The following is a 19,707-nucleotide window of genomic DNA, read 5'->3' as shown; positions in this document are numbered from 1 at the left end:
CCAAAACCGCACTCCAGAAAACACCCGAGTTTAGGCAGCATCTCAAGGCAGGGAGAGGCGACAGCCCAGGGCAGGGACCCTCGTGTCGCCCCCGGCCGGGCACAGCCCTCAGGAGCACCGGCCCTGCCCTGGCTTCTGCGTTTTCCAGGAAAATTGGAGAGGTCAGGCCACTTTTATTTAGAACCGAACAGCTGTTTTTAAATAAAACTTCCATTCTTTTCACAATGTGTCACCTTGAACTGAAAATAGGGGTGTTTTGGTTTCCTCTTCCCTGTTAAATGCACCGGCCATCGTTTTAAAAAGAAACACAAAGCCACCTCTGCTTTAAAATTTCACCCTCAATACCATGTGTTCCGTGAGCCTGAAGAATTATTTATCAAAAACTCACCTTTTCCAAACAGCAAAAACTTCCTACAAGAAGGACTGGTGTGGTGCTGTAACAAATCACCTAAAATTCAGCTTTTCCTCTGAGGCAAGAGCCAAAGCCAACATTCTCCTTTTTTGCAATTTTCAACATAAACACATTTTACTGAAATACACAAGCCCCACCTCCCTATCAAACATCAATTTCTGCATCAAATTCCTGAAGGTGATGACAGCTGGGAGGTCAGTATAAAAAAAAAAAAAATCAAGAATACACATTAGTTAAGGACTGCACAGCTGAACACAAAGAGAAGGGGACTTGGAACAAAATTCTCTTTGCAATCCCTCAATCAAATAGATGGAAGTTAAAACGTTGAGGAAAAAGCATTGACTTAGAATTCAGCGTTTGTTTTTAATTCCCAAATCCCAGCACTTCTTGCTCAGGTAACTAAGGGAGCCCAAAGCTGGAATGAATTCCTGATACCAGCACACTTCAAGGCTTCTCTGTACATCATAAAAAAGCAAACCCAAGCACACTCAATTATAAAACCCTCTCTAATGGTCCCTTTAACAATAAACCTCGATATTTCTTGCAGCTAAGCTCCTGTGGGCTCAGTGCCACACATAAACCCCTAAAACCATAAAACCACAGTCCTGACCGGCGTGGGGGAATTTTTAAGGTGTATTTCTGACAACCTGGAAGGCAGAAGCAGAGTCCAGGCTGCTTTCTCCTGTGCTTGATTTCACACATCTTTTAGATCAGCTAAAGACATCCTCTCTTCCCATTAGTTTATCCATCACCAGGTTTAAATCAGGAATACTGACATGGAAACACCACGCAAGGGTTCCCAATAATCCAGGAGCTTTGGTGGATGAGGTGGTCGATTCCTTTCAGGAAAAGGAAAGGTCCCAGTGGATTCAAAGCAGTGACACAACACAGAGGTTTACCGGCAAAAAGACACGGGTTAAATAAATTTTATCAGGATCTGGAGAGACGGGCGTGATTCTCTGGGGAGGCTTGGGGAGAGGACATCAACGAAAGCACACGTTTAAAATGACTTATTACAGTGATCAGACATTGCAGGCGTTTCTCTCGACAGTGCTTTTATGAGACATTTATATAGTCAATAATTAAATAGAAAATCAAGGATGAGTGTCACAAAACAAGGGAAGAGTAAGGCTTGAAGCCTGGCCAGCCCCCAGATTGCCCCTCCAGTCACTGTGCCTGTCATCTGACCTTTCATTTTACATGCTGCTATCCTCACACATCATAAAGCATAAAAAAAGTTAATCTTGCAGATTCCTCGCTGAAACCTCAAACCTACTTCAACTTAGTACAAAAATAGGGGGGGGAAAAAAAAAAAAAGGGGGGAAAAATTTGCTTGTTAAAAAGCAGAAATGGGAAGAGAAGTTCACAGGTATTTTGGACTGACAGAACCAAGGAACACTGCAAACAGATTTCAGACTATAAAAATGGTTTTGCTACCTGTTGTTTACCTGAATGTGATGTGCTGCATTATTCCTCACTCAGAATTACTGGCAACATGGAAAAAAACCCAAAAAATCAGCAGTTGCACATTGATCAAACCCTTGTCCTACCCAGGGAGGGGCGAAAATGTGCAGGTAAAAAAGCTGAATGGAACAATCACTCATGTCGACATCCACGTGTACTATACAGGAAGAACATCCAAAATATTGACAGGAGACAGTGATCCTAAAGGTTTCCTTTTCTCTTTCACTTCTATATAGATAGAGCACACCACCAGAGCTTTCACCAACAGCAAGATTCTCAGAAATATAAAAATGTTTTCCAGCTGTTGGACTGCTTTAGGACATAATCCAGGTGGAATGAAAGCAATATAATGTCTCCTCATGGAACAACAGCAAAAAAAAAAAAACCAAAACAAAACCCCAAACCCTCAGGGTTTTACACAATTGTCAAACATCCAGCTTGGCAGTCCTGAACATCTCAATCCCTGCTACAGCAAAACGTGGCATCACCAAAATAAATGAGCAAGATCCCTTGGATTCTGGTGGTGCCACTGGGATAACTACATGGAACCTGAATGTATTCAAAAGTGTAACTTGGGTTTACATTCAGTGTGTTGGAGGAAGGGAATGTGACAATCAATCCCTTCATGCTTTATCCTTGCTGGCTGCCCACCCAGGAAGCTTTATTGTTATTACTTCAAGAGGAAAGGAAAGGTGCTGGTAAGAGCCAGAAGGGCAAGGCAATGATCTGGATAATGAAACGCCCTGTTCTTTGGATGAAGTGTGTAAAACGTTTTGTTGAAAGCCTCCATGATGAAAATATCAAGAACAGAAAAGGTCTCCTTAAAAACACAGAGCATTTCTGCCTCATCTTTTAAGTTCAAAGCTCGGGGGAGAAAATGTTTTGCTACAATTCACTACAGGTTTGCTGTCACAAACAGAGATGACAATGCCCCACAGAGCACAGGGCCAGCCACAGACTCCAGACAAACGTCTCTGCTTTAGGTTTCAAGTGGTTTATGCCTCTCTTGTTGTAGAAAAGGAACAGAGACATTTCTGGAACCTTCACTGCAGAGTCTTTGCCAGTGTCCAGCTTTCGGGCAGAGGGGATCCTGCCACGCTGCAGAGTCCCCCCCTGGAGGGTCAGGCTGTGGAACCAGTCATGATTCAGAGTCTGAGCCGGAGCTGCTTTCCCGGCTGATCTCGATCTGTAGGGAGGGTAAATGATCCAAGCGACTCTTTTTTTGCCTGGACTGTTCTTTTTCCTTAATGAGAGCGCCCCAAACCCTCTGCAGCTCAGAGTCATCTTCCTCTGGAGATGCCACAGAGTTTTCAGCTTTCTCTGGAGCCTTTTCTTGTGTCTTTGGAGCAGACCCCAATCTGGTCCATAAATTACCTAAGCAGATGAAAAACAAACATTTAACAAAAACCGAAACAGACAGGACTGAGAGGAAGAAGTCAAGGAACCAACTCTGGAACTCACTGCAACTCTTCAAACCCTTCCTACTCCTCCCACCTTGATACCTGGCATGGAACTGATTATGCTTCGAAGAGTAATTGAGATGAAGCTGCAGGAGGCTCAGGGCAGCCTTGTTCACTGTTCGCCGTTTGCAGAGGATGTTTCATTCACACCTGAAGTGCCCCTGCATTCCTGACACTTGTTTTGCTGCCCACAGTTTGAAAGCAGTGCTTGATCCTCGGCACACCTCCATAAAAATACTGCTCCCAAAACCCCCCAGCTCCTCCCTACACGCATTTAGATTTCAAACATTTGCTAACTTGAATTTTGTTCAGCTTCACCCCTTCATGGCTTTCTGCCAGAATTTCTCTTTAAGACTCCAGAACCAAAGGAACTGCAGCAGAACATTTCCTGCACAGAACTAACCTGATTTCTTCTCTCTGGTGTCAGAGTAGAGGCCTTTTACATCTTGTTTGGGGATTCCCAGCCTGCTGTGCACATCTGAGATTGGCTCTCGACGAGGAGCACAGGTACTGCTTGGAGCTTTGATTTCTGGAGAGTGTGGCCTTTTTCCCAGTCTCTGCCTCACATCTGGGGATATTTTCAGTGATTAAAATGACCGAAAAGAAAAAAAATAAAAATTCCTTTTGCATTTACTCTACCTCTGCCAGCTCAGTTTATGATCATTCACTATTAAAACTAGACAGATCGTCTGTTTTTAGCTTTTCTTTAAATTTAAGTCTTTCATAATCAAATTTCCCGGCAATTTCTGCAATACAATTTAGCCAGATTTCATTTAAGTATTGGCAATAAATTTGACATTTCATGTTTTCAAGTTATGCTCTGTCCAAAAGATAAAAACCTAAGTTGTCCCACGGCCTGCTGCTTTTCTGGTGTGGCAGCAGAGTGTGTAAATATCCAGCAGGAGGTAAAATTCCATGAAAACTGGTCTGCCTTCAACAATTCTTTTCAGGTAACAGATAACCTGATTTAGAATTTTACTACTGCTTGGTCTCTGGCAGAATAAAATAAAAAGAATACTAAAGATATTAATACTTAAGCCTTGATGTGAATTTTGTATTCTGAGGTTTGCCTGGCATAGCAGGATGTTCCCAGTTGTTCAGGGGGTCCAGGCAACAGGAAATTGTGGGACCATGTGTCAACTTGTCAGAGGCCCAAAATGGGCAGGAGGGGTAACAAACATAATTTTGACATTTCATTGATATAAAAAGATTATTTTTCACTTATCAGTCAGATAATATTACCTATGTCAGTCAGAAGCAGCTAAAATTCTACATGTTTAAGTCAAAGAAATAAGTCACTTAAGCTCAGAAATAAATCCCGCCAAATGCAAAAACACCATCTTCATGCAATACACATTTTTGTGTGTATTTATGTGTATCTTTAAGTGTAGTCAGTGTTTCACATTTGATTTTGTGCATGACCTTCCCTGTGTGCTGTTTCTCAGCTGCAGAGAGCTGAGCAAATCAGAAAGGACAAAGTGAGGGGAAATTGGCACAGGCAAAGAGAATGGATGGAAATCAACATCGCTAAAAAAGCTTTCCCTAAAGCGTACTTGATTTTTTCCCCTCCTCTTAGTGAGGACAAACTGTGTGAATGCAGGGTTTATCTGCAGTGGAGCACAGGTGTGAAATAAATACATTTTAGTGACAATTGTGCCCAGCAATGAGTGATAAAATTACCTGATTTGACAGTGCTGTTTGGCTGCCGTGGCCCAGAGTTACTCTGACGTTTCTCTTCCAACAGGAGCCTCACATCTGCAACTTTCTCCAAGGATCCCTTGCTGCCAATCCTGTTTTTGATGTTGCTGGTGGCTATGCTATCTGCTCGCATGGAATTCCTAAAAAAAAAAATCATAGATTTGACGTCCTCTAAATAAAATTCCATCTAGTATAGCTCTAAAGTCTTTTTATACGGAAAATTACACCACAGGAAATAATAATATCAGGATTTCTCTGCTGAGAAGAAGTAGAAACAATGCTTAGAAGCTGTTCAAGCCAGAATCCTAAATGTAACAATAATTCCATTAATATCTCAGTATCCATTTCAAGGCAGCCTCAAAATTGTAGATGTTATAGTGAGTATAACCGCTCTACTGAAGGGACACACAGTTATTTTATTCATCTACAACATATACAACATGGGTTAGTAAGCCCATAATGAAGATAAATTCCTTGTTATTATCAACAACTGAAGGTTATTTTTCTTTCTGAGATAAAGAGCGAGGGTGAAAGAGAAAACAGAGGAGTTATTTTTCCTTGTTAAGTGAGGTTGTTTGCAGAAATTTCTCTTGATTCTACTTTGAGTTTCATTACTATTAATAAGCAAGGACAGAGAGATCCGCAGAAGCTGTATTTAAAAAAAGTCAATTCTATCAAAAGCCTAGTTTCTGTATTTCTTGTTAAAATATCTACTAAAAAATTATATTAAGAACTGACAAGTAGTTTTAAGTTTGTCTTCAAGCTTCGACAGCTCTGTCACTAAAACCAGGAAATGCCTCTTCACTGCTGCTTTTAAAGACTAAGAAACTTTTACCTAATATTTTTCAGCTGTGACTCCACCTCATCTGCATACATGGTCATCTTCATGCTTTTTTTGGGCGAGGGGGTGGAAATCATTTTCAGTTCCAGGTCGTAGTCCATCTCATCCGAGTCAGAGGCGCTGGCGCTGGATCTCCTCGCGGCGCTGCGCTCCCGCGACTGCTTGAAAGCCTGCAGCTCATCCCGGTACTCCACCACCACTCTGTCATCTTCATCCATGTCCTGATCCTCCTCCTCCTCCTCCTCCTCTTCCTCCTCAATGGGCTCTTCGGGAACATTTACCAAGCCTGCAGCAAGACAAACTCATTCAGATGCACCGAATTTTGGCGACTCTAGAAAGCACTCGAAAACCAAACCAAAAAAGAAAAAATCGCCTCGCTGTAATGAACGATCTCCCACAGATGAGCCTGTAGTTCTTTTAGTTCTCTCTTCTTAAAGAGAGAGAATGTTTTGCCAAATGTTTTAAGTGGAATAAAACTGCCACAGGACAAAATGTCCCTGGTGTTCACGCCCTCAGAGGCCTGGCCAAGCACAAAGCTGGGCAGAGTAACTGAAGCACAACTGCCTCTTGTAGAAGGTGCAGTTCTTCCTTCCTGAGCTAAGCACAATTCCCAGGATCTTACAGGGCTTAATGTGCCAGCTGCTGGCTCTGCAAAAACCCTTTCAAGTCCTGCAAGCAGCAATGTCAAAAAGAACACAGGTATCATTATCATGAACTCATCACAGACAGCGATTTAAATAGAAATAACTTCAATTTAGTCATCACCAGCACTCAGACATCTCTTCAGAGAGCACTACATGACCAACATGGAAAATCTTCCATGAGATTTGACACATCCGTGGCTGCATTTTTAACAGGCCAGTCACACTGTACTTGTCTCATGACAGGTTTTTACACCCATTATTTTTCTACCTTAGGCAGCAGATGAAGATACTCAAGCCTGATTCATAGAATTTTCTCACCTCTATTGTTCTACATTTAGAGATTGCTTTTTACAGACTGGGAGAATTGACTTAGCAAGTATGACAAGAAGGCTCAGAAAGTCATTCACCCCTTCTGTTTGCCCTTTGATGCCACAGTCCCCGTGCCCTAAATTCGTAAAAGGAAAAATGTCACCTAAAAAAGCAGCAGCTATTTTGGGAAGCAACGAGCAGAACGAAGCTTCCGCCTCAGGAATTTCCTGTGAACTCTTAAAACGGGATCCGGATTTATTTTTTTAAGACAACTTGCACGCATCCCACGGGATTGGTGAGGCAGCGCTCCAGATCCTGCCCAGCCCTCCGTGCCCCGGTGTCCCCACGGGGCTGTCCCAGTGCCACCAGTACCCGAGTGCCGATGTTTGTAGGGAGGAGTCAAGCCCACATCGTCCCCGATCAGCGTCCTCTTCTTGATCACATCCCGATGGATCCGACGGGAATGGTACCTCCTCTTCCTGAAAAACCAGAGAGGGGATGGCATCCCTGGCACAGGGATCATGGCTCATTCATGGAGCCCTACATCCTGGATGAAGGAGGTGCAATTATCACCTACTTTAACAGCAGACACAGATTTATGTCAGAGCTGGTCTGGATGGTTTGAATAGGAACTTTATTTTCATGAGGAGATTATCTCCTTGTAATTCACACTCACATTGCAAAAATATTATTGACACTGAAGCATCTACGTAAACTAAATAGAAAACCCACAAATTGGAACAGTTTTAGATTAGCGTGTCCAATTACCTGCAATGCTCCAATTCCTCTGCCCAGCACTCACCAAGAATTGCTAAGAATTCCTTTCATGCCTCCATAATTTGGATTGCCATATTTCATGTAATACTGGCTTCTCCTTGCAGCTCCCAGCTCCTTTTTGTCATCTGCAAAAAAACCCATAAATTATAGGAATTTTTCCCTCTTAGAGTATAACTTACAGCACAGCATAAAAACAAATAACCATCCAAAGACAGAGAATGAGACTGAGTGTGCCTTAAAATCAGAATTACTTCACCCTCCTCCACGAAGGATTCAATTTTGCTTACACTTCTGGAATTTCTCCTACCACCACAGCTTTATTTGTGTCTAGAAATTTAATTCCAGGGAGACTGGGTTTCTACAGATCATCTTAACAGGGCATCACATCCTCCTGTCACTGCTGGAGTTTCCACTCACCTTCCTCATCACCTCTCTTCTCTTAATGAATGTGCCCCTTCCTGCCTGGTCCAGAAATTATATGGATTTTCATTTTATTCATAAATAAATAAATAAATAAATAAATAAAACAAGTATTTAGTAATAATTTTTTATTAATCCAAATTATCTCCATCTCAAATTATCTCTATCTTTATAAAACGTGGAATTTACTTCTGGAAAACGGCATCACAAAACCTATTCCATGGAATTGGGAAGAATGCCCTGAGTCTAAGATACAACTTCCAAGTACAGTAATTTTCATACAGCTTGAACTGGATATGATCGACACAAGAAAATGTAGATTTATGGCAATATCTCAACACCTAACAATTAGCAAGAAAAAAAAAGAGAACACTTTTAAATAAGAAGTAGGCACTTTGAGTCATTAATTAGTCAGCAAATAGAACTACAACAAGCAGTGAATTCGGGGTGCTTGGTAAGGTGGTCATTTACCTTTAGTAGCAAATCTCATGAACAGCTTGTTTCCTTTAGCCAGTTTATTGGCAGGGCGAAGGTCGTTACGTAGGAGAGAATCCTCTTCGACTTGGGAGAGCGCATCCAACTTTGGGGGCAAAAAAAGGTATTTTGGACTCAAAAATCAAATGACTGTGGAACAAAAATGGGTTGCTTACAGAGAAGCAATCAAGTGATTATTTGTCACTTTTCAAATGACGTTCGAATGAACTCTGCTTTTTTTTTTTTTCTTGACAAGCTGATGTTAATTTTTAATGTAAATTGCCCTGAAAATTTAAAATACATCCTTCACTTGCTCCATAACATTAACTCAGGCTATTAAATACAGTAATAGTCAAAATTACTTCATATTACTGACTGAAATGCAGAAAATAAATAGCACAACTTGGACAATGATTTTTTTTTTCCCTGTTTCATATCTAAAGAATTTTATTAACAGGTCCTCGTGCCCTCACACAATGATTAAAAACCTTTCTTTTTCATTTATAGCTGCTTTATAGAAACTCCAATTCAGACTTCCATGATGCAGGAGTGTTCACTGAGGCATTCCTAAAGGAAATCCTAATCACACCTATTATACCCTGAGCCAGAGGAGATTAAATTGCTGCCAGGACATCACTGTGTGTGCTGATTCCCACAGATCCATGGGCAGCCTAAATCCCACCGGGCTCTAAGCATTTTCCCTGCTGAAAGGTCACTGCCTTCCATTATTGTTCTTTCATTGCCTCCTCTCAGCAGAAAAGAGAAGCCAGGCTCATCACTCTTAAACTCTCCAAAATCTATTTTCACAAAGCACTTTACACTGGGATTATCACCACCTGCACTCCCTCTCACTCCCCCCACCTAGTTTATTTTGATAATTAAACTGTGAATTGCAAATAGAAACCTAAAATGCTGTGAAAACTTCGCACCAGCCAGAGCAAAACTTCCACAGCAGAGTTTCCACTTCCCCTCTTGTACTGACCTCCACATCACTGGGATTGTCATCCTCAACCTCGCCTTCTTCTGTCTCATCATCAGAGCTTTCCTCCTGTTTTTCTGAGGAAAATAATTGGAAAAAAAAAAAAAACCAAAAAAACAAAACCAAGCTCCGTTTTAGTGTGTCAGCCTCATTTGGTTTATGATTACCTACATTGTCTGAGATCAGCCTGAAGGTGTTTTCCTTTCTCCAGAGCAGCCTAAGGAATAGTCAAAGCAGTCAATGCCTATGGAAAAGTGGAGCACTGTGGAATTCAGGGCCCTGTGCCTGCAGCAGCACATGTGCATCATTAATTTAATTCTCTGAAAGCAAATGAAAGTGCACTGCCTGTCAGGATTTAGTGTGTTCAAAATCAGAGATCAGCAAGGCCGAGGCACTGAAGGCACATAAAAGCCTTTCCTTCCATCTCCTTTTCAAATGCCTACAAATATCCAATACTAACAGTGTAAAACAGGTTATTAATCAAAAGCTTAGAGAGAGAGAGAGAGAGAGCAGTAAAAAAGAAAACTTAGTGACTTAATTTTGCTGCGAAATAACTAAAAAAGAAGTGCATGCTTCCAGAACTGCTGAAATTGTGAGCTGCTTTGATTTTTCAGTTTTTAGCTCAGTGTAAGAAAATTCATGCCGATTTTTTTTTCCAAAGTCCCCAAGAAATAAAATACTGTAAAAAAGTAATGACTATGGGGAGCTATGAAGTGTGATATGCCAATATCACTTGCAAAGATCTCAAAGCACTTCACAGACCTAAGATTAAAAGCCCCCCTCTTTCCTCTCTTTTATATTTTAGAGTTCCTTATCTTAAATCCCATCCAACAATAAAAACTTTATAAAATAAAGAGCGGCAGCTGTTCAAAAGATCCTGAAAACATTCCTGAATAAAAACAGTAGTGCACAATTAACGAGACTGAAACCAAAGAGAGAATTTAAGCAAACAAATTACCCAAATTCAAACCAGAATAATTAAGTTCCATCAGGGAGAGTATCCATGCATTTTTCTCCCTCACAAATTAGAAGTTTCTCATAGCACAGACCAATCTTTCGCCTCCCTAAATGTCTGAACAGCCCTGAAATTCCTATCTAAAAAAAGGAATGTAACCAAGCCAGATGACTCCAGGGTATCTGTATGGATCTCACACCTTAAGATGTAATTGAACAGTCTGTACTTTCTCTAATATCCCACTTTTCCAGAGGAACAGGAGTAATTCAGATGACAGTTCTTGTTTTCAGATGGAGTGTAATGATAATACAATCTGCAATTCATAGCAAGCAGGATGAAATATGTATGTTTATGCTCCATTTGAGCAATGTTCCTAATCTCCAAAAATTTCATAACAAGTCTTACTTGAAGTTTTATCAGCATTTGGCCAAAATTAAAGTCATGTGGATACTGAGGAGCCCCTGCTTTGTGGAGAAAAGGAGCAGGAAAAGGGGGTGAATTTGGAGAATTTCCAAGTTTAACAAAGCCTTAAACACCGAATTTCCCAGAAGGGTTTTGGAAGCACTGCAGATATCTAACAGAGAGATTGGCTACTTGCATTTAGGTCACAGACAGCATTTTAAAGCAAAATTTAATGAAAAATTTAATAAATATAACATTTTTGTGCTGTGTATCCTGTGATAGAGCACCTTCAACCACAGCACTCCCAGCAGCCTAAGAGCAAAACTGCCCTCAGGTAGCAAAATGCTGCTTTTGAACTTCCCTACATAAAAGGAAAATAAATTTACAACCAAGGCAGTCAGGTACCAGACTGCTCACGACACTGAGATGTACTTTTGCTGCTCTGCTCTTTTATAACCAACCTTTTAACAACTCCTTTCTTAAAAGGGTAACAGCCAGATTTAGAGCTGGTACACCCCCCGGTGAAGCGACGCGCTGTCACGCTGCTGTGAGGGACACACTTGAAGGATGGTGGTGCATCCAAAAGGGAATTAGCTGTGGTAGTTCAAAAATAGGCCATTTTCTCACACCTGCTTTTTGCCTTGCCTTTGTAGGCTCATCACACAGAGCTATTTCTGTGCACATGTCCCACTATAAATACCAGCTCTCAGTATCACCCTCATCTAACACGTTTAGTATCGACTGAATTACTGCTTTTGGTCTAGCTCCAACCCACCTTTTAAGAAGCAGCTTCTTCAAAAGGTTTCCAAGATGAAAGCCTTTTTTAAAGTGGCAGAATACATTTACCTGCAACTATATGATAGAAGCTCCTTCAGTAATTTAGGTTATGCAATACCCCAGCACAAGTTTAAAGTTTCGTTGATTTAATGAGACGATGGATATTTGCGTATCTCAATCTACCTTTCTTGGTTTTTTCAGCCGTCTTCTCTTTATTGTTTTCTCTGCTCTTTGTTTTCTCCTGATCAGGCAGGGAGCTCATATTTATTAGAGCCCGTGTTGCTGTCACTTCATCAAGCCAGACCACATTACCTGGGACAAACAGAAAAACAAAACCCAAATGCAGTTGGTGTCATCAAGCAGTCGCATCTCCCCTGCCTTGCTGGAAGGAAATTAAGGACAAAAACTCAGAAATGACAGAAAAGCCATCAGATCTCTTGCAGGGAAAGTCAAATTCTTTAACACACCTGATGAGCTGGAGGACAGACAATTTTCAGCTTATTACAAAACACAAGGGCTGATCAAAACCCCAAAATCGCTGAAATGCACAACCATAGATTTGAGAGGCTTCCTGGACACAGCAAATCAGGGCACTGGATTGGGGTCAGTGGATCCATGTGTTCCCACACAATTGTGATTAAGGGAGCAGCAGGGGCCAGGAATGAAGCCTGGATCTTTTTCCCCTTTGGCAACTTAACAGAACCTTGGACTTTACTGCAGAATTCTGTTAATCTTTTCCAAAAGGCAGGAAAATAGGGGGAAACAGGAGACTGCTCAAGCGCTTTGCACAGATTCTAGAGCACACAGGTTCACAGTATCATTCAGGATGGTACTAAAATATAACTTATTAGGCCAATTAAAAGCATTTCATAGATGTTGAAATTGAAAAGAGCTAAAACTGCTTAGAAACAAGATTTGGACAAAAGCTTTCTGCACTTGGTACAAATACAGCAACAAATGTCTCTGTTCTGCCATTAAGCAGAGTGAATTCAGATAGTAAGAAAACTGCAGTGACCCAAAATAAGAGAATCTCTCTTAAATTACTCAAACAGGCAAGAATTACAAGGTTAAGAACATCCAGATATTAACTTCCATGACTGGTTAATAAATTTACTTTTTTTTCCAGTCTGCCTCATCTTCCCATCTCCAAATTTCCAAAAGCTGTATCGTTTCATGTTCATCAGTTTCAAACACGGAACATTAAATCCACCTTTGCACTAAGTCACCTTAAGACATAATTCAGTTGGGAACACTGAAGTTTTTCCCATGATGCGAATCTATGCTGAAAAGAAAAAGCTTTTTCTTGATATTTTCACAGAGTATAGCTAGCATGGTAACTCAGACACACCATGAAAATTCCCCATTTAAAAAATGTGTAATAACTATAACTGGGTATTGTTACAACCCCGAAGCCTTAATTTTCACATGAATTTCCTCATGTAGCATTTAAGAAAACACAAAATCTGCATCAGCACAGGTCCATCCAGCAGCTCTGTACTGTAATTATCCACCCAGGGCTCATTGGGTTTCACATTTTCTATCAGCTTGTGCAGTACTTCAAGCTGTCACATACAGTGACTTCAAGGTCACCAGTATTTTGTAGATCACCATCTATTTTGTCTTGCACTGGAGCAGAATTTCTTCAGGGTCACTCCAGAGAATGAAGCTTGTGATTCTCAGCTTTTAGCCATGCTTGTCAATAAGTTTCCAGCTATTTGGAAAACCTGCACTGGCTCCTATATTTTTTTCTATTATTTCAGGCACAAGGTTTGTAGCCGCACGACAACCTCACAGTGTTCCTGTTCCACGATCCAGCACCCAGCTGGAGCAAAAAACCTCTTCAACAGCTTTCAGAATCAGTGAGGAAAGCACAACTCTCCCCCACCTTTGATCTTGCTGATCTCAAACCCCAAAGCAGCCCTTAACACGTGTACCCACATTCCTTTTCCATCCTAAGGAAATCACACCCAGCTGCCACCTCCTTCCACCCACCCATTTCTCCCGGAGCATGCACTACACAAATACGGCAACAAACCTCCTCCTCCACACAAAACCATCCCAACCTGCCCAACTGCACAGTTCAATCACCCTCTCTCAGATGTATTGTTTATGTCAAGATGGAAGCAGCACATCATTTTTAGACCTTTTTCCTTTTTCTCCTTAGAGATAGAGCTGTGACCAGGTTTAAAAGAAAGAGTAAGAATGACAAATACTCTGTTTACTCACATGAGGTGTCATCCAGCCACTCGATATGAGCAGGAGGATACTCTTTGAAATAGGCAAAGATGTCCTGGGTACTCATCTCATCCACTCCACAAATGTAAATGGTGTCCAGTCTTACTTTAGGAATTGCTATAAAGAGGAAAAGACTCAAAACTGGTACTTATTCCAAGCTTTCAGATTGGCACCATATGAGTTTATAAAGCAAATACTTTAAGTAAACTAAAGAGGAACTAATTGAAGTGAAGCATGACATAGACCATAACTTAATTATGTGCAAAACTTCAATAAATTGAGAATTAAAAGAGGTTACAAGCACTGGTAGATACAGAGACTGCACAGCAACCAAACAGCTTGAAAAACATTTTTTTCTTCTTAGAACACTGCCAAAGTGCTATCATTAAGCACTAAAGAGCCAGAACAAAACAAGGCCGTGCACAAAGCACTTCCACTTGTATCACCTGATGGGGAGCTGTTCCAGGCCACAGCTTAGCAGGTCCAAGCTGCCAGTTGGAAAAAAAAAAAAACCTTGAGAACTATCAGGGTGCCAAAAGCACCAATCTGCTGTGCACACATCTCCTGGCTTCTGTTCCAGCTTGCCATCAGTGCAGCTTCACTGTGTGTACAGCACAGAGTCTGATCTCCCTGTGCACAGGACACAGAGTCCTCCACGAGTGCCCACACAGCGCTCCAGGGTTTTTACAAGGCATTTAAAGACTTAAAGCAGCACTGATCCAGAAGGTGAATCCTGGCCATGTAACACAAGTAAATAAGGCACACAAAAAACGTTGTCTTTGTGCTGGGGTTGGTGAAACAAGGAGTGAACTGGCAAGTGTCACGTAGGTTAAAAAATAATGACGTGCAAATGAAAAGGTGGAAAAAAACCAAATGATTCCTTTTGGCAGTGATCTGGCAAAACCTCTGCGAATGCAGAAAATATTGCAGGATAAATCAAGTCGAGACACTGTGAGGAAGTAACTAAAGGGATCTTTTTTCCTGACTGCTGGATGAACTCGTACCTTTCTTCATCATGTCCCGGTCCAGGGCCACATTCCTCTGAGCCAGATTCACCTCAGCCCGAAAATGGAAGCGTTTGGCTCTTTGTTCCTTCTTCTCAATTGCTTCCTGCAAAACGCAAAACAATGCACTCAAACAGGAATCAGGAGCACCCTCAACAAACTGCACTGAGGATACTTCAAAATCTACCAGACAGCAACAATTTATATTAATGATTTAATTAATTCTGGAGAGAGCTGTAGGTTTCAGAATGTAGCAGTAGCTCACCAAAGTATTTCTTTGTGCCACAGAACAGGTCCAGCACCGAGAATCAGGATGCATCGAAAACAAAGTGTCCTGGACAACAGACTCCATCACGGAACACGAACACTATCTAATCCTTACTAACAAATATTAAATAAAATCTCTCTTTTAAAAGAAGCCTTTCTACCACAGGCAAAATTCATCTTTGAAGATTATAGAGTTTTTTCCCTGTTTTTTAAATATATACAAAATATGAATTTGTTTCTCTGAGCATGAATTTAACACTGGAGAGCTGGCTCCAGAGAACTTTTTAGACTGGCAACTCAGGCTCCTCTTATATAGCTCACGAGCAACAGCCTGGAACTTGTGCAGTTTTGGGAACTAGCTGAGAAGCTCCTTACTCTCCAGATTTTATTAGGAAAGACTACAGGTTTCTGGATCTTTGGAACACATATTCTGACTCATGCCAGCTGTCTGAACACCAGGCTAAGCCTTTGTGCATGCTGGGGAAGAAAGAAATGAAATGGTTCCACCTCTCCAGTGGCAAAAATGACAAAATGCTGAAGAGCCATAGCACAAAAATTACCTTGGAGGTTACATCTATTCCAGTGATGAAACTTCCAGCTTTGTTTTCATATCTCCTACTGGTGTCCTGAAACAAAGGAAAATGGTGATGAAGTCTCAATGAGCACTGAAAGCAACACACCTGTTACACTGAAAAGAAGAAATATTTCTACAAGAAATAGATCCTCTTTTCCTTGATCCAAGCTACATCCCTGGACAGAGAGGTACTCTGGAAAGTGAAAGTAAAAGCAACTGAACCAAACTTCCCTCACTGTAAGGATTCTTTCCTTCGACAGAATTTAGTTTCTGTGTCAGCTGCTGCCAAGCTGTTACTCTCTCAGCAATACAGGGAAAGTCATCAAGCATCTTTCCCAAGAAAGACTTCCACAATTTTGGGTTTGGGTATAATTTCCTTGTAAAACATGAGCAAATTTAACAGTGATACCTGACTACTGAAACGTCAGTTTGCAGCTTTTAATCTCAGAAAGTGAGAACACCAAGCCATATCCACAATGAAACAAGTAACTTTTCAATGCTATCATTATTTCAACCTCAAATTCCGAATACCAAGGTGACTGTTTGGACACTGAGAGAGCGTAAAAATGGAAAATGAGGTGGGGGAAAATTACAAGTTTCCTGTTCATCAGTCAGGACTGCTGAATTCAGAGCGGGACTAAACCCCACAGCCCCTGGACCAGTGACCCTGTGCCCTTCCATTGTCTGCATCTGTAAAATGGCACCGCTTCATTCTGACACCTCAACTGGCAGCAGTTTGGAGCTGGAAGAACACCTCTTGCTTTCTTTAGGATTAATCGTGTTCTTTACACTTGTGCTGCAATAATTACTTCGGCTAAAGGACCATTTCTAGAAGTAGGTTGGTCCCAGTTTAGAGAGACTGGAGATCGCACAAAATCCAACCGCTTTTCTTAGTAACAGCACAGAAGTTCCTCTAATGCTGCCAAATGGTCAGAGCTACTAGAAAAGGAAAAGCAAAATAAACACGATTTTTTAAAGCTGAAAACCCCCACTGTCTGAGGTTGACTCACGGAGCACGAGGAAGTACAGCACGGTGCTGTCTCTCAGGCCACATGTTGGGTAGAAGCACAAGCACGTTGGTAGACCAGCTAATTAAAGATTAGCTTCCGAAACAATTTTCACCCAAGTTTGGAGAGCAGAAGACTGCTTAGGATTTTAGAACTGTGACCCATTTTTAGTTGTTAAACCTAATCCTGCTAAAACTTGTACAGAAACAATCGGCGAGAGTGAAAAAGGGCAGAAAAACATCGGGAAGGAAACCCTGAAACGCCGCTCATCAGAGCCCACACTCCCAGCTCTGCTACCCCGCGGCCACCCCCTGTTCCCTGCTCCAGGTATTCCCCGTACCAAACATTCCCCGTACACTCTCCCACCCACAGCCTGCCCTACACCCCAACGCTGCACCCCAAATCCTGTCCTCCACCGCCTCCTTTATTCCATTCCTTCCCAAGCACATCCAGCCCGCTTCCTTAGGACTCGTCCCTGGGTGCCCTTTTCCCAAGGATCCCCCCCAAAAGCCCTCACCCCCAGACAGACACCCCCAGCCGCCGGAGCCAGCCCCTCCTCGCCCACACCTCCGGGCCCTCACCGGGATGAGCTCCCGCAGCGAGCGCCTCACAGGGATGGTCTCCAGCTCTCCCTCTTCCACCTCCATGGGCTCGGGCTCGGGGCCGCGCGGCTCCGCCGCGGTCGTGCTCGCCTCCGCCTTCACCGAGATCCGCAGGCCCCGCACGGCCGCCATGGCTCCGCCAGGCCCGCCCAGCGCGGCCAGCGAGACGAGCGCGGCGCGGCACAGAGCGGCGGGGCGGCTCCGAGCGCGGAGAGCGGCCAGGAGCGCCGGGCGGGCGGAGCGCAGCGGCCCCGAGCGCCGCCCGCAGCCGGGGGCGGCCCGGCCGGGGCACCCCCGAGGGCCAGCGCACCTCCGAGCCCGGGGCACCCCCGAGGGCCAGCGCACCTCCGAGCCCGGGGCACCCCCGAGGGCCAACGCACCCCCGAGCCCGGGGCACCCCCGAGGGCCAACGCACCCCCGAGACTCGGCGGACCCCTTGAGCCCGGGGCACCCCCGAGGGCCAACGCACCTCCGAGCCCGGGGCACCCCCGAGGGCTAACGCACCCCCGAGACTCGGCGCACCCCGAGACCAACGCACCCCCGAGACCAACGCACCCCAGAGACTCGGCGGACCCCTTGAGCCCGGGGCACCCCCGGAGCCAAGCACAACGCGAATCCAACGCACCCCCGGGCCCCAGCGCACCCCCGAGCCCGCCGTTCGGCGAGCCCCAGCGCACCCCCAGCCCGGCACATGCCGGGCCGGACGGAGCCGGTTCAGGAGCCAGGGTGGAGAACGGCCAGAGACCGAGCAGAGCGCGGCTGTAGCGGGTGAGAGGGTGGCCGCGCCGTGTCCCCGCGTACCCCCGGCCCCGGGGAAAGGGGCACGGATAGTGGACAAACACAGAACAACTTTCAAAAAAGTTTTTCTTTTTTTTTTTTTTTTTTTTTTTAAACTATCTGAATTCACAGCGTTGTGTCCCAGTGTTCTGAGGGTGAGTTATTCCCTTTGCCCCCTTGTGCCAAGGTGTTTAGGTTGTTCTAGGAGAGCAGCCTTGACTCCTCTTGGCCTTGATAAACCACATGCTTTCACCAGTCCCCATGAGAAAAGATCTTTACTCCCCCAAATACTCTAATCAGCTCCATTCCCTCAAACACAGCAGACCAGAGCCCTGTTCCAGCTGAGGAGTTGCTCCTGCCTTGGCATCATTATTTCACACAACTGCCAGGCTACACAGCCACATACCATTGGCGTTATCTGTTATCGTCACACCACTAAGAATTCCTTTTGCTTCTTCCACTGCAGGACCCTTCCCTCCAGCTCGGGCTACTCCACACCTCATTTCTGCATGTGTTACAAATAAACCCCCTCCAGTGCATCCCCTGTGACACATCACTGTCCTTCTGAACTGATGGTACTTCCCAGGAAAATTCAAATTTAGGCTTTGTCACAAAGACATTTCCCAGCTGGCAGCATAAAGGCTCCTCCCCTCACACAAAATCCACCGGGATCAAGAGATCATTCTACCCATCACCTGCTCCAAGATTATTTATTCACAATGGCTCATGTCACTGTTCACCAAAAGTGCTACATTTGGCCGTGACATCCCACAGCAGCACCTGGCAGGAACTTCTGACACAGGTGACACTTCCAAGCCAGGTGTGAAGCCAGGTTCCAGGCCACATGAGATGAAGAAAAGGAATAAACAGGACACAGGCACCTCCTGCGAGCAGTTGAGCCTGAGGCAATTGCAAGAGGAAACATTTCTGTGGAAGAAATGCAGTTTCTTCAGGTCACAGGGAAAAGAAACCAAGAGATGGAACTTCTTTAATTTTAGTTTTCCAACTAGGACACAGTAGTGCCGTGTGATCTAGACCAGCTGGACAAAGCCAAACCCTTCAAGGAGCGCTTGGGACAGGGTTACGTGACACCAGGTCACCTCACACTGCTGTCACCAGATGAACCTTGGGCTAACCCAGGTGTTTCCTGATTTTGTTTTAACGTCCCTTGGATGTCACCTCGGGCAGAACATTGCTGTACTACAGCTCTCCATACTTGGCACCTTTTCAAAATTCATTCACTGCACTCAGCAAGAAACTTTCTGCTGATTGACTGTGGCTTTAGACACACTGCCAACATTTTAGAGCTTCTTAGGAAAAAACAATCTCTGGCAAACTGGTAGGGATAATAAAATCAGAAGAGGGAAACCAAAGCTGGGTACCAGTGGGGCTTTTTACTGCCAGGTGGGCAGTAAATAGAATGTTTTCACAATATTTTGTCATTCCTTTCAGGATCTTGTAATTAACAGTGAATTCTTCAGCATTTCAAGCTGAATTAGTTTTATTCTTCTGAGACTGTGTCCCAGAGCTCTGTTTTTCTTTCACATTTGTCTCTGGAATCCCTCTGCCTGTGAGAGATCACCTGAACTCTTAAAATTTAATTGTTTTCAAACTTGTAGGAAGCAGATT

The 19,707-nt window shown here is 43.5% G+C and overlaps 1 protein-coding gene across 1 annotated transcript; it reads right to left on the bottom strand.

Moving 5' to 3' along the window:
• Positions 1–1,289: 1,289 nt before the first annotated feature.
• On the bottom strand, positions 1,290–17,446 carry NCBP3 (nuclear cap binding subunit 3). Its single transcript, XM_040082626.2, has 13 exons — positions 17,281–17,446; positions 15,679–15,744; positions 14,852–14,957; positions 13,839–13,964; positions 11,796–11,924; positions 9,482–9,555; positions 8,497–8,605; positions 7,631–7,730; positions 7,201–7,307; positions 5,870–6,161; positions 5,017–5,174; positions 3,740–3,904; positions 1,290–3,250 (listed from the first exon to the last, which is right to left on the bottom strand). Exons 1-13 carry the CDS (start codon positions 17,431–17,433, stop codon positions 3,015–3,017), a joined length of 1,821 nt encoding a protein of 606 aa, XP_039938560.1. The 5' UTR covers positions 17,434–17,446; the 3' UTR covers positions 1,290–3,014.
• Between the last annotated feature and the right edge of the window lie 2,261 nt (positions 17,447–19,707).

Source organism: Hirundo rustica, chromosome 19 (genome assembly GCF_015227805.2).
Source record: "Hirundo rustica isolate bHirRus1 chromosome 19, bHirRus1.pri.v3, whole genome shotgun sequence".
NCBI lineage: Eukaryota > Metazoa > Chordata > Aves > Passeriformes > Hirundinidae > Hirundo > Hirundo rustica.
This window is presented reverse-complemented; position numbering and strand designations above follow the sequence as displayed.

What these genes read in the sequence shown, in the direction of transcription:
- NCBP3 (XM_040082626.2), bottom strand. Translation starts at nt 17,433, where the DNA reads ATGGCGGCCGTGCGGGGCCTGCGGATCTCGGTGAAGGCGGAGGCGAGC. An exon ending in GTGGCTGGATGACACCTCAT is followed by an intron (nt 11,925 to 13,838) that starts GTGAGTAAACAG and finishes TGTTTGTCCCAG; the next exon opens with GTAATGTGGTCTGGCTTGAT. An exon ending in GGAATTCTTAGCAATTCTTG is followed by an intron (nt 7,308 to 7,630) that starts GTGAGTGCTGGG and finishes CTGGTTTTTCAG; the next exon opens with GAAGAGGAGGTACCATTCCC.